The sequence below is a fragment of the Protopterus annectens genome, chromosome 2.part2, assembly GCF_019279795.1.
Source record: "Protopterus annectens isolate FY-2018-M chromosome 2.part2, PAN1.0, whole genome shotgun sequence".
NCBI lineage: Eukaryota > Metazoa > Chordata > Ceratodontiformes > Protopteridae > Protopterus > Protopterus annectens.
Genome location: NC_056730.1, coordinates 1093313821 through 1093328119, shown reverse-complemented (window position 1 = coordinate 1093328119; position 14299 = coordinate 1093313821). Strand labels below are relative to the sequence as shown.

At 35.3% G+C, this 14299-nt stretch overlaps 1 protein-coding gene across 3 annotated transcripts in view; it reads left to right on the top strand.

Annotated features, from left to right (window-relative positions):
* The window catches only part of SEMA4D (semaphorin 4D), a 1587330-nt gene that overhangs the window by 1470932 nt on the left and 102099 nt on the right, over positions 1–14299 (top strand). For all 3 annotated transcript variants that reach the window (XM_044064318.1, XM_044064319.1, XM_044064317.1), the window contains one exon: positions 13553–13759. In XM_044064318.1, coding sequence (XP_043920253.1) covers positions 13553–13759 — 207 coding nt within the window. The remainder of the gene's footprint in view (positions 1–13552; positions 13760–14299) is intronic.

Here is a 14299-nt window from a genome sequence, read left to right as displayed (position 1 = left end):
AGCTCCTGATAAAGAAAGACAACACCATAGTTATGTGGTACATAAACAAGCAGGGGGGAACTCATTCTTACACACTCTGCAGGTTAGCCATGGCCCTATGGAACACAGCCTTGAGCAACCAAGTGCACTAACAAGCTCAATTCCTGCCAGGCAAACAAAATTCACTGGCAGACGACTTAAGCAGAAATCTACTGGAACCTCACAAGTGGAAATTGGAACCCAACGCATTCAAACTTCTAACCCAGAGGTGGGGAACACCGGAGGTGGACCATTTTGCCTCCCCCTAAAACCACCATTTGAGCAAATTTTTCACCAGGAACCCTCAGAGCATTGCCTAGAAGGTGGATGCCCTATCCTTTACATGGGAAAACCTCTTAATTTAATGCCTTTCCTGCTCTGCCCCTCCTCTCAAAAGTACTACTCAAGATCAAACAGGACAGGCCAAGGGCAATCCTTATTGCACTAGACTGGCCACGCCAGCACTGGTACCCACTCCTACGTAGTCTGACAGCAGAGCCACCCTGGCACCTACATCAGACACCTTCCCTGCTGTCTCAGCAGGAGGGACAAATTTTGCATCCACAGCTGCAAACCCTAAACCTTGCAGCCTGGCTTATCCCCTGAATACACCACCAGCATCCCTCAGCAAACAGGTGCTGGACATCATCCTTGAGGCCAGAAGGCCTAGTACTAGGAAATCCTATGCTGAAAAGTGGAAAAGATATTGTTCTTGGAGTCAGTCTCAAGGAAAGGACACAGCTGTGCCCACTTTACCTCAAATCCTTGATTAAGTAGCAGAGCTGCTCCATAGAGGCTTATCCTTCTCATCCATTAAGATTCATGCCTCTGCCATCTCAGCTCATAATACTAAGCCACCTCTTCTCACCCTCACATCAAACAGTTCCTGAGAGACGCTAACAATTTAAGGCCCCCTAGAAGAGCTCCTACCCTGGCCTGGGACCTTAACTTTGTACTGGAGAAGCTCACACTTCCCCCTTTTTAACCTGCTGCTTCAGCAGAGTTAAAATTCCTCTCTTGGAAAACAGCCTTACTTCTAGCTATTACTTCAGCAAGAAGATTGGCTGAGTTACAGGCACTAATGGTGATGGAGCCCTTCATTATTTTCCATGCTGACAGGGTTTCCCTCAGGACTAACCCATCCTTTATGCCCAAGGTGGTATTCAGTGTGGCTTTAAACCAATCCACCCATTTGCCAACCTTTTTCCCTAATCTTCAAAATAAAGGGGAAAGGATCCTGCACTCCTTGGACATGCACAGACTGCTCAGGTTCTACCTTGACAGGACTAAGCCTTTCAGAAAATCTGACCAGCTGCTAGTCAGCTTTGCTACAGGGGCAGAGGGCAAGGCCATTTCAAAGCAAACCATTTCCAAATGGATAGCACAGTGCATCTATTTCTGCTACAAGCACCATGGAAAACCTACCCCTCAGGGGATCTGAACTCATTCCACTAGAGCTACATCAACCTCTACAGCATTCCTCAGGGGAGTCCCTATCAGGGACATCCTGGAAGCTGCAACCTTGAGTTCTTTACACAGCTTCAACAAGCATTACCACTTACCTATTTTTTTATAAATCCAGAGCTGGATTTGCTACAGCAGTCTTACAAGGTCTGCTACCCAGCCCTATCACTTCTTGACTGCCTCCATCCTTCCTCAGCTTTGGGAATCAACCCAAGTCTGATGACTGCAACAGTGAAACACAAAGAACATAGTACAGTTGTGTACACTTACCATAAATGTAGATGTTCGAGTGTATTCACTGTTGCAGTCCTGGTTTCCCTCCCTCCAGACCCCTGGCTTTCTCTATCCTTTCTACCTATCCTCGTTATGTTCATTTTTTATGGCAGGAGTATTTACTTTTCACTGGAGGTGTTCCACACCATGTAATAGCTTCCTATTTTGGGGGCTCCTGACATCTGGAGCAAGAAAAACGGATGTAATGGCATCGGCGGCATGTTTTATACCCCTGATGACCTGATTTCATGGAAGAGGCTACAGCATCCGACGCAGAAATCCCAAGACTCTGGTATTTGGGCCAACTGAGGGCTACCTGCAGGCAGATAACCCAAGTGTGATGACTGCAGCAGTGAATACACTCGAACATCTACATTTATGGTAAGTGTAGACGGTTCTATATCAGATCATCGAATGCTGAAAACAGTGAATGATGATTGATCAACCATATTTCACTGAAAGCTGAAAATATCGACAGCTCAGAACAGTGATTTCTTTCATAGGGAAAGAAATCGCTGTTCCAACAAAAAAAAAAGTAAACAGTTACAACACATACACACCTACCTTAACCCTACTTCCAACCCAAAATAAAAAAGGAAACAGTTTAAAATTTATATCCACCTAACTTAACCCTACTTCTAACCCCCCAAAAAAGTAAACATATATACACTTCACTAAACCCTACTTCTAACCCTAAGGTGTACGCTAAATGTATTACTATATATGCACTTACCTTAACCCTCACCCTAACGCTAAGGTCAGTAACTATTGCACATTAACGTTCGGGAGCCATACCGGATATGGAAATCTCTGAGACCACACTCCGAGACCGCACTACAGTGCAAAATATGGCAAACTAACGAAGTGGCCAAGCGACTTCTTTCCCAGGGAAAGAATTTGCTGAAAAGCCACTTCACTATTTTGCCTGTTCGCTATTTTAAGTTCGGTGAAAACGCATCTGATAGAATGCGTTTTCGATGACATGATAGGGACCTGTGTACACAACTGTACTTTCTGAGGAATGTCAGTGAACACTGCAAAGTCACAGCTGAAGCCATTATAAGCTCAGATTTTATTGGATGATATCTGGACGCATTGACCCATACAACCAGTCTCCTTCAAAATAGAATGTCTTCCGTCAAAACCAAAGCTGTGTCACTTCTGTCTTCTACCCCAACCATGGCAGCTATTTATCTTAGAGCACTAGCACTCATAGTAGTGACAAATTTTCTGTTCTCTTTTGTGAGCTACACCAAGACAGTTTTTCACTGGACCCTCTGGGTCCAGTGGCATCAAAATATTTAGCCTATGTCTCTTCCAGTCAGAATTTCTCAGGTGTGTCATCAGCAATTGTGGTTACCTCACACAATTTTTCATAGGGCTGTCATTTTTCTCCTACCTCCCCTCAAATTATAGCACAAATATTTCTGCCCTGGAGTAGTGGAACATTGTTTAGGGAAGACAGTCCAATGGGTTTGATCACATCAAGACACCTCTCTGCACGTCACTGTAATGAGGGCAGTCCTCTAAGTGTTGCGTGTACCACTGGATCTCTTTCTCCATGGTGCAACTGCTATCTACTTGGCCAACATGGCAGCAGTTTGGTATAACAATTAGGATCAACCCACTCATATCCTTTATGTCATGCAGCTAGGGAAGTGGCTATACCAACCCAGTAAGTCTGGTTCCCTTTGCTATGTCCTTACTTTCTAGGGAAACCTATTCTTCTCAGACCATACAAAGGTCTCCTATCACCTCCATCTGGCAAATTCTTCAGCTAAATAATAATGCAGCTAAATAAGAAATCCTATTTCTCAGCTCCTCCTGCTAATTAGCTAGATTGCAATCAATTCCAATCAAAATGCATTCTTTTCTAGCTAACCCTAGCCATGAACTTTTAAAACCACAAGAAGAAAAATCTTTGAGGTAAAACAAAATTAAAAATAAAGCAAACTGTAATATAAAAGCAAAAAGTCGAAGTGTCCAAACCTTATGAATAAATCAAATAAAAAATCAGATGCAGTCAGACAACAGCAGAGTTACACAGCACTTCATCTACTCTCACCCTGACCTTTAATCCCTTTGGTTAACTGTAGTTCTATGGTTTGAATACTTGCCAGATACCCTAGTTACTCTCACAGAGTGGTCCAGATTCTCACTGCTGCAAAAAATCCCTTCACTAAAAAGGTTTATAGAAGTAAATGGATAATGTTTTCTTTATGGACTTCTAGGCAACGATTTCACAGCTCTGATTTCAGCCATTCTGCAGTTTTTAGTTAACATGCTTGATGAGGGTTCAAGCTATTCTACAGCCTAGGCACATTTAGCTGCAATTTCTAATCTTTATCAGGGGATTAATTATTCCTCTTTAGAATATTTAAAACTCTGTAAATCTTTCTTAAGATGTACCTTACTGCTGAGAACTCCTCTTAGATAACCTGCATCACCCTGGGAGTTTAGCTTTATGTTGGAGAAACTGATGCTGCCTCCTTTCAAACTATCATTACTATTTTTGAAAACTAACAATGGGACCATAATTTCTCCTGACCCCTCTACCAAACTCTTAGGAGTAATAGTTGACAATAACCTCAAGTTCGATGCACACATTAGCCAAACTATCAAAATTGTCAATAAAAAACTTGGATCACTCTATAGGATTAAGGCCTACCTAATTCCATTAGCTACAACTGTCATTGCCCGAACATACCTTCTCTCCACCCTCCTTTATAGTTCCCCTTTATTTACAAACTTGAGTATGACTAACCTTAACAAACTATCTAGTTGCTATAATAACATTGCCAGATTTGCCACTGGCACAGTTTTCAGCACCCATCACTGTCTCAACCTAAACTCTCTAGGGTGGCTTGAATTACCTAATCTACTTCTGGTCAATCAATTTATAGTAGCTCACAAGATTCTCTATCAGCCTGAAAATACACCCGCACTCGTTAACCTAATCACTCCCTATAGTAACCGTAGGGTACTACTCTCATCTGACAAACTCTTAGTTCAAACTTTCAAAGCTAATAATTTAGCTGGAGAATCACTGTTTGCCAACTCCGTGGGCAAATCTGGAACTCCCTTACTGTTGACCTTATTTCTGAACTCTCCCCAATGCAATTCAGGAAAACTCTAATACAATACTTCAAACTGCACTGGCTTTGCCCATGCACCAATCCAGACTAACTAATAGTACATGCTTGTGTGCTAAAACAGGTCATCTTCCTCTACTTTGACTACATCCCAAGTTTTTGTTTATTACCTAATGACAATGCATTATATTGTTAAACTGATGGAGTATGAATTTATGAATGTTTTTATCATTTATTGCTTTGAGCCTTACAAAAGATTTTCATGTAATAAGTAACTTACATCTTATATATTGATTTTGATAATTTTTTTTTTACATTTATATGTAATAGTCTTTGTATGTATGTCTGGAGCTTTCCCCCCCCGGGTCTCCGCTGAAAATGGACATGTATCCAGTCGGACTATGCTGGTCAACAAATGTAAAATAAATAAAATAAATAAATACATTTTTCTAGTTGCAATGAGATCAGTGAGGGGAGGTTCAGAGTTTCAGGTTCTTTCTTTGAAAACTCTGTACACAATTTTGCATAATGATCATGTATGTTTATGTATTCATCCAGCCATTATGCCCCTTGTAGCTACGGAAAGTAATCTTAACAAGGAAGTCAATCTCCCAGCTTTCTTCCTCCAACATTTAAACAGATGGTGATATTTGTTACACTGTCTTGATGTACACCAAGTAAGATTTTATCAAGACAAAAGCAAAGATATTAAGATGACCAACTTTTTGAATCATTTATGTCTTTAAAGAGGTCAGAAAGTGTCCGAAATCACATTGGTATTAAGAGTTTGTTATACAAAATACAACAACACTTTATTAACGTATTAAAGGCTAATTCTACTGGGGCTATACCAACTTCTTCTTCTTTTTTAAGAACTGTTCTCTGCATACTTTCATAAGGTACTATAAGCTGAATGTGATCCTAAGGTCTAGATTGCTCTTCAGGACTATCTTTTTTCATAGTATCATGATTCCATCCATGAGGAAAAGCTGGAGATCCGTACTGCTGTAGAACTACATGGACTGGATTGTGTAAGATATGAAAATTATGTACTTACCATCACACTAGGTCTTCCATTCACTTTACCATACCCTCCCACCATTCCTTCACCTTGTGCAAATTATCACTTCCAAAGATATGCCCCTGAGGCCTATATGTATATAATGGTTGTCAGCTGTAGTTTTTTTTTTTTTTTTTTTTTTTAACAGGGCATAGTCAATCTGCTATATGTCTCAGCCATTTTACAGTTTACAGAATGCAAGTCAGAGGGACTATTTTATATTAAAAACAATTACATTTTCAATTTTTATATAAAAATAACTGTTAATATGTGTAATTCTCTACCATAGGTTCATAGGTTCATTACATTACTGCCATAAAATACTTGGCCTTAGCAAAAGCATTAGATCTTTGAGGGAACCTCATACATTAGAATTCCACTTTTGTTTATGAGGGGATAGTGGAGATAAGGAGATGCACTGTTTATTTACTGAATGTGTTCTGTATCTAGCATTCAGCAGATGCTGAATGTACTATTACTTTCTGTTTCAGAGTACCAGGGTGTAAGTACTCTGTCTGTTTTGCTTTTCATGGGTAAACAGTATGGAGATTATGTGACATTTACCCATATTTTGCAGATGTCAGTGAAGTACATGCTTTTTTTTCAATTGTTTTTATTGAAATTTTTAACAACAAAACATTAATATATGATAATAGAAATATTATAAAACAAATATACTTATCTAAACTAACAGTAACAAATTAAAATAACTATTTACAATGGTGTGTATTATAAAACAAAGCTTTTTAAACAGAAAAAGAAATGTGAATAGCTGTTAATTATTAATGTGTGCTTATCCAGCAATTCTTTGAATTTCAACCATATATTATATGAAGAGGTGACTCTAGATGTTCTTGTCTTGTTCATGATAAGTTCAAGATGACAAACTTCAGTTGCCAAGTGTACAAATTCCTCCATAGTAGGAGCAGTCTGATTCTTCCAGTTTGTGGTGATAACTTTTCTTGTCAATGTTAAGATACTCCATAAAATAGGGTCTTTTATTTTCATGACACAAGTGGAAATAGGTGTATTAAACAGAATAAGAGATTTGGTCAGCATAAATGCTTCATTAAAACCAGACTGTAAGAGAGAATTCATATTATCCTAATATGTTTTAAGTTTTATACAATCATAAAACATATGCTGCCAGTCAGCTTTAACATTAATTTACATCTCCAGCATCCTGTATCTTTATTATACATCAGTTCAAATTTATGTGTTGTGATAAAGGTTCTATGTAAGAACTTCCAAGAGAATATCCTCCACCTTAGTGATGAAGTAGTTTGTTTTAAAGATTGGAGTTTTAGTTTTTTTAACATTTTCACTTGATAGTTATTATTAACAAGTCTAAAATAATCCCAGTAGCTTTCTCTGTGACATACTGTTGATGTCTTAAGTACCTTATATATTTTAGATAGAAATCCCTTTCCAATTATATTCTGGTGCATTAGATTAATGAGTAAATCAATGAATGTGGAGAAAGAATTTTTAACTATTGGTTGCATCAGATTAATCTTATATTCAACAAATGGTCTATGCTTTTGAATTTCTAACCACACATCTTTGCTTAACTCAAACTTAATGATATGGTCCACATTTTGTAACTTCCCATTCTCTAGTAATTGATACCAGTATAACAGATTTTTGTCTTTGTTGTTAAATTAAATGTATTAATACTATTTTAGTAAAGGCAATTGGAAATGCAAAGAAAGCCCATGCTTTGTATTCAGGGTTCCTGAAAATGACATTTTTAAAGGAGGTTATTATCATATTAATATAATAATAGTTAACTGATTTGTTTTTGTTTTCTCTAGAGTAGTCTTTTACTAACCAATTACATTTATTAGTATCTATTTTAGTATGATGTGATTTTGTTAAATTATTGGATTTATACCAAACACCTCCCTAAATATCTTTCCATTTGGTATTATAATTGTTATTTAACCAAGAAGTTATTGTCCTAACAATTGAGGATTATGAATATAATTCTAAATCTGGAAGACCAATACCACCCGATATCCAATCTCTAATGTGATGGTTTATAGCCAATCTAGGCTTATTAGGAAACCATAAAAAAAATCTCAGAAACAAAGAATTATACCCTTTTATATTTTTTGGGAGTGGGAGGGATAAACATTGTATTATACAGAGAATTTTAGGAAGGCTAGTCATTATAATTAAGGAGAGTCTGTCTTCCACAGTGAAAACATATTTTCCATTTATTAAGAGTTTGTTTTATGGAATTCAAGTTATTGTTATAATTAAATGTTGTTATATATTTAATATTATCAGACAAGACTATTCCTAAGTAAGTGATTTTACCATCTTTCACAATGTATTTATGTAATTTCTTATCTATGTTATTAATATTATAATTAACAGGTAGTATTTTAGTCTTATTCTCATTAAAACTGAGTCCTAATTTCTTCTGGAATATTTCTATTGCTTAGAATACAACAATAAGAGAATAATTACAATCTACAGCAATAACAGACAAGCAACAAACATGGCAGAAATGAAGGTGGAACTTTATTTACAAAATAAAATGCAATAAAATGCAGTAAAACTGTGTGAGCACTTTCGCTTGGATCAACCATGCTTCATCAGACATAAAAAAAAAACTGAACTGTAAGTTTTGTAGTTAGGCTTCTATATATTCTGCTCGTTGATTGTAGTAGTAATTAATATAGCTCAATTATGAGCTAATTATTAGCTGAATCTGATTGGATTTGTTTTATTTAAAAGTGGTGCACTGGGATTTTTTTTATGTCTGATGAAGCATGGTTGATCCACACGAATGCGTTCACACAGTTTTATTGCATTTTATTTTATTTTGTAAATAAAGTTTCGCCTTCATTTCTGCCGTGTTTGTCGCTTATCTATTATTGCTGCTGATACATTTTGATGGTATGGGAAGTCCAGCTTTATCCGTAGAAGTGGATTTTATCTTTTTCTTCATTAAGAATTACAATCAGTCAAAGATAATAGGATGTCATCTGCAAATAATTGTATTTTGGGGATTAAATAATTATTTATTAGTATGCCTTTCATGTTTTCATTTGCTCTTATATAATTTACAAAATGTTCCATAGCTACAGCAAAATGCAAGGAGGACAAGGGACAACCTTGTTTAGTAACTTTAGTAATCGTGGATGAGTGGGAAGTATATGAGCCTATCTTAATGCATGCAAAGGAGTTTTCATAGAGAAGTTTGATTAATTGTAAGAAAAACATTCCTGTTCATTATAAACCCAGTCTGATCATTGTTTATCAACATTGGAAGAATTTTTTTATACTAGAGGCATAAATTGCCATGAATATTTTATATTCTACATTTAACAATGAAATTGGTATGAAGAAGATTATGTTGAGCCCTTGTCAGGTTTTAAAATTGGGGATATTAGGGTGCATTTCCCTTGTCAATTATTTTTATTTGATCTTCCCACAATCTATTTTCAGTACAGTTTTCTAAAGGCTTTAATTAGATATTGTGTATCCATTGTTGGTTTGCATTGATTAATCCTATGGAAATGAGAACTGAAAACATCCAGAATATCTTCTATTTCAGCAACATTCTTTTTACTACTAGAGGAGTATAATTCTTTGATGTGGTTAGATTTAACAATCGTGTTTGTTCTAGTAACCAATTTATGTATGGATTTAGGATTTATGGAATAATTAGTTATTTCAATCTTTTCTAAATTTATCATAGTTTTATGTTGTAAAATTTCTAAATATTTATTGTTTAAGCTATTTATTTCTTACGTTAAGTTATTTCCTTTTTTGATCTAATGTTAACTTATCAATTCTCTCCTAAAAATCTATAAATTCTTTGTCCCATTGTTTCTTTTTTGTGCATACCAACTTGTAGTTTTGCCAAAAAGGTATGTGTTTAATGAGTCACACACAAAAATCTCTGAGGTGTTACCTGTATGATTAATTTCAATAAAAGTTTGAATTTCTTTATTAAAGAACTACTTAAAGTCATTCATATTGGTTATATATGCAGGAATCCTTTTAACTGGGATGTTATTATTAGAATTCAATATAACTTCAAATGTTATCGCGTTATGATCCAACAGTGGGTAAGAGACTACTTTAATATTATCTATTCTACTAGTGATCTCATTTGAAACATATGCTCTGTCTGTGACTGTGTCCCATGCCTGTGTGAGAAATATGTAAAGTAGAGAGAGTATGATACTGAAAACTCATTTATACCTCTCATATTATATAGGTCAGTTAACTCCATCAAACCCTTGACTGAGGCAGGTTTCTTCCTTTTACAGCTAGGGATGGTATCCTTGCCAGATAAAATGCAATTAAAGTCACCTGCAAAAATAATGCTTCCCTTTGATATTCGTATTATTTCCCCCAACTGTTGTTTAACTGTTTGTATTCCCAATCCAGGTATCCAATAGACATTAATAAAAGTGTATAGCTTCCTTTGAATCTCTAAAGTCACTGAGCAAAACATGCCTTTTTCATCACTAAATGTATTCAGGCATTTAGGTAGAGGCAAAGAATTTTTCTATAAAATAGCCACCCCCTTCTCTTTTGTTTATAATGAGAGCTAGGCAATACAGAATAGCTCCTCACTTCCTGATCAAAAAGCACATGCAGACAGAAAGCAACACAGATCATCACCACAACCATTGTCATAAACATATATGTATCTATTGCCCACATATGCAGAACAAGTCAACCAAGCAAAGGGCTGACATCAACAGACATAAACAAAATCATCCTCCCTTCATTAAATTATTAAAACAGAATGTAATTTGAATAATATAATATCTTAGGATAGAAGCTGGATTGAAGAAATGAATTCTATACTGTATATGGTGCCACAGTACTATACAATGTATTATATAACTTAAAGAGAGAAATATAGCTTTTACAAGTGTTAAAATAGTAATTTTGAGCTAAATGAAACAGAGAGTGCAAGTTAACTAATACCTTCTTACTATTTTGCATTTAATTTGTGTTAAAATTAAGCATAAAACACAATTTTATCCAGTAATTCTTACACACGCACACCCACACACACTCACATACACATGCACACCCTCACGCACATGCGCACGCACGCACACACGTGCATAGACACACACACACACACACACACACACACACACACACACACACACACACACACACACACACACACACACACACACACACACACACACACACACACACACACACACACACACACACACACACACACACACACACACACACACACACACACACACACACACATGTGTACATAGACAAAGAACTCTGTATAAACTGTCTCCTGAGAGAAACGGGTGGGAAAGAATTCTGTTAGAACCAGCTGTGCGAAAGGGAAATACCACTGTCAGTTAACAACTTTCATTCATGTTACACTGAGAAAGAAGGCTGTATAAGTGGTTAAAACCAACCTGTTCCCTGCTGTTCAAGAACCTATGCTGCAACATTTCTTGTTATCATTTTATTTTTTGTCATAAATATTTGGTACACACTCTCTCTCTCTCTTTTCTCTTTTTTCCTTTGTATAGCTATCCTAGCAGGGCAGGGGAGAACAAAGGAATAACTGACAGGTTTCAAAGTGAAACTCCAGTGTTAAAACACAGAAATTGTCTTTAGTACTGTATTTCTTCTCTCCTAACCTCTCCGCAACAAATAAACCAGCACCAAACATGCCAAATAAAACTATATAAGAAAGAAAAAGAAAAAAGAGAAAACAGCTTCATACATACTGCATACAACCACCCTTTTATCAATATATTAGTAAAGAAGCACTCATAAACAGCATAACAGTCTGATATCTCTTACAGAAAGCATATCCAAATCTTATACATACAGCACATCATATATTCCAATCAACCATGACATGTGAATTAAGAGTTAAAAGTTAAAAACACCATAAACATTCAGTCCATTCACAACACATTTATTTAATGTACTCTGAGCAACTTGCTATTATGTTATGTTATCATGAGCTATCACTTTAGGATTTATGTGGTACATATATATGAAGAAAGGAAACCAGGATATATATGTAAAGAAAGCTTATTATTAGTTAAAGAGTTAATTTTGTAATACTTATTGAGCTAAGACATATATTTAATATGGAAAATGAAATACAGAATATTAACTTAGCAATACATATAGGAAAAGAAAAAAGTGTCATTTATTTACCTTATAGAGAAGTAAATCCTTGTTTCCTTCCTTTCACCTATATCTCCAGTAACTGAACTCGTACACTTTGTCATGGAAAAAGAATTTTGTTATTAAAACAATTAACATCAATGTTATACTAAAGCTAAGAGTCATTTGTCCTTCAGTTTCTTTTTCTTCTTGGATTTCCAGGTATTTACTTCTGCTTGTCTCTTCAAAGTAGCATTCTTATAGTCCATGTCTTCAGTTTGGTCTAGAATTTGTTTTTTGTTTGTTTTTAAAAATGACAGCGCAGAGTCTGAGTCTTCCAAGTGTCTCATTTCATCTGGAAGGAATATTTTGAGCTTGGCAGGAAAGAGCAAATGCATCTTAAACTGTCTTTTCTTAAGTTCTTTTAGAAGAGGCAAAAAACTTTTCCTTTTGGTCATCACAGCATTTGAGTAGTCATTATCAAATTGTATTAGTTTGTCATCCAGTTTAATAGGAGATTTGGACCAGACTGTTTTAAGTTTTAGCTCCTTGTCTTTAGATGAGAAGAACTTAACAATAACTGATTTCCATGAAGAGTTAGTTTTTGATGAAGTAGAAACTAGAGACATGTGTGCTCTTTGTATACCATACGACTAAGCTTCAGATAAATTCAGAGTTTTAGAAAGACAGGCAGTAAGTTGACCATATTTTTTCCTTTGATTTTTTCAGGCAGTCCAAAAATAAGAATGCTATTTCTCCTGGATCTGTTCTCCAAATCATCAGTTTTGTTTAGTAATAAGATATTCTGTCTCAATAGAAATTCAGTGTTGTTTTCATCTTTGGATACTCTGCCTTCTATGTCATTAAGGGTATCTTCCATTCCAGATATCTCAGTTTTCTGTTGTTTTAAAATCTCATGTAGCTGTTTGGTACATTTTTCTTTAAAGATGTCAACTTTGTTATCCATTCTGTCCATTTTTAAAGAAACTTCTTGTATATTAGAAAGAACAGATTGGAGTTCTTTCTTTAAAGGCAAGTCCTGAGAGAATTTCTTTGAATTAGTCATTTTACAGCTACTGGTACAGACCTTTCAAATTAATAATTTGACAGGAAAATTTTCAATTATTTAGAACATTTTTAGATAATATCCTTCTATGTAGTATCAGGTAACTGATTTTGTTAAAAAATGGCTTAGAGTATTATAGAAATATAATTTCCTGTCAGAAAAAGAAATAGAGTATCACAGAAAGAAAAATGTGCTGCTAGCCTGTCAGCATCCTGCCCCCTCCCACCAAGTACATGCTTTTTGGTGATACATCTAGACAGAAGCTATGTAGCTCCACAAATGGTGATAAGTATATTTCAAATTTCCTGGTACATTGTTACTGGTGTGTAAACTCTTTTACTTCCTTCTTTGCTTGGCCAGTCATTAATATAATGTTTGCAGGAACAAAATTTAATTGATTGATGATTTTATTATTAACATATGCATTCATTTAATCACTAGGTCCTAATGAATTGCATATGGCTTGGAAGAAAAATGGGCACACACTGAAGAGGTGTGTCACAGAGCAGTCACACACACTGAGTGATGGAAGAACCTATGTTATGAGTTGGATAAAGGACTCTTGTACGTCTGATGCAGAATACCAATGCTCAGCGATGTCACAGTATGGAAATGTATCGGCTAAAGTTCTTATCAGAGTGATAGATGGTAAGTCTATATAACCTGCTTCACAGAATGTATTTATCTGTAAAAGTTTAAAAGTTACATTATGCTACTACAAGTCCTTTTGAAAACAAAAACAAATGTAAAAATGTAAATGTGGCAGCTGATGCTAAGCAATATAAAAACAGAAGTCAGTGATGGAGTTAAGATGATTATGACAATTATTTTTAATCTGCTACTATATGTTAAATAAAACACTTTTATTTCTGAAAACATTGGTCTCATGATATTTAGTTTCACTGATACATCTGTGCATATTATATAAATACTCAAGCTTCACTGCTTTATGCCTAAGGAAACGGACTTGTGTGTGTATATATATATATATATATATATATATATATATATATATATATATATATATATATATATATATATATATATATATATATATATATATATATGAATATATATATCTATATATGAATGTTCACATTTAAAGTGACAGAATTTCCCTTTTCTTCAATGTTTCAAATAAGGTCATTAAAAGCCATTCTCCAACTGGAGGGAGATCAGAAGATCAGA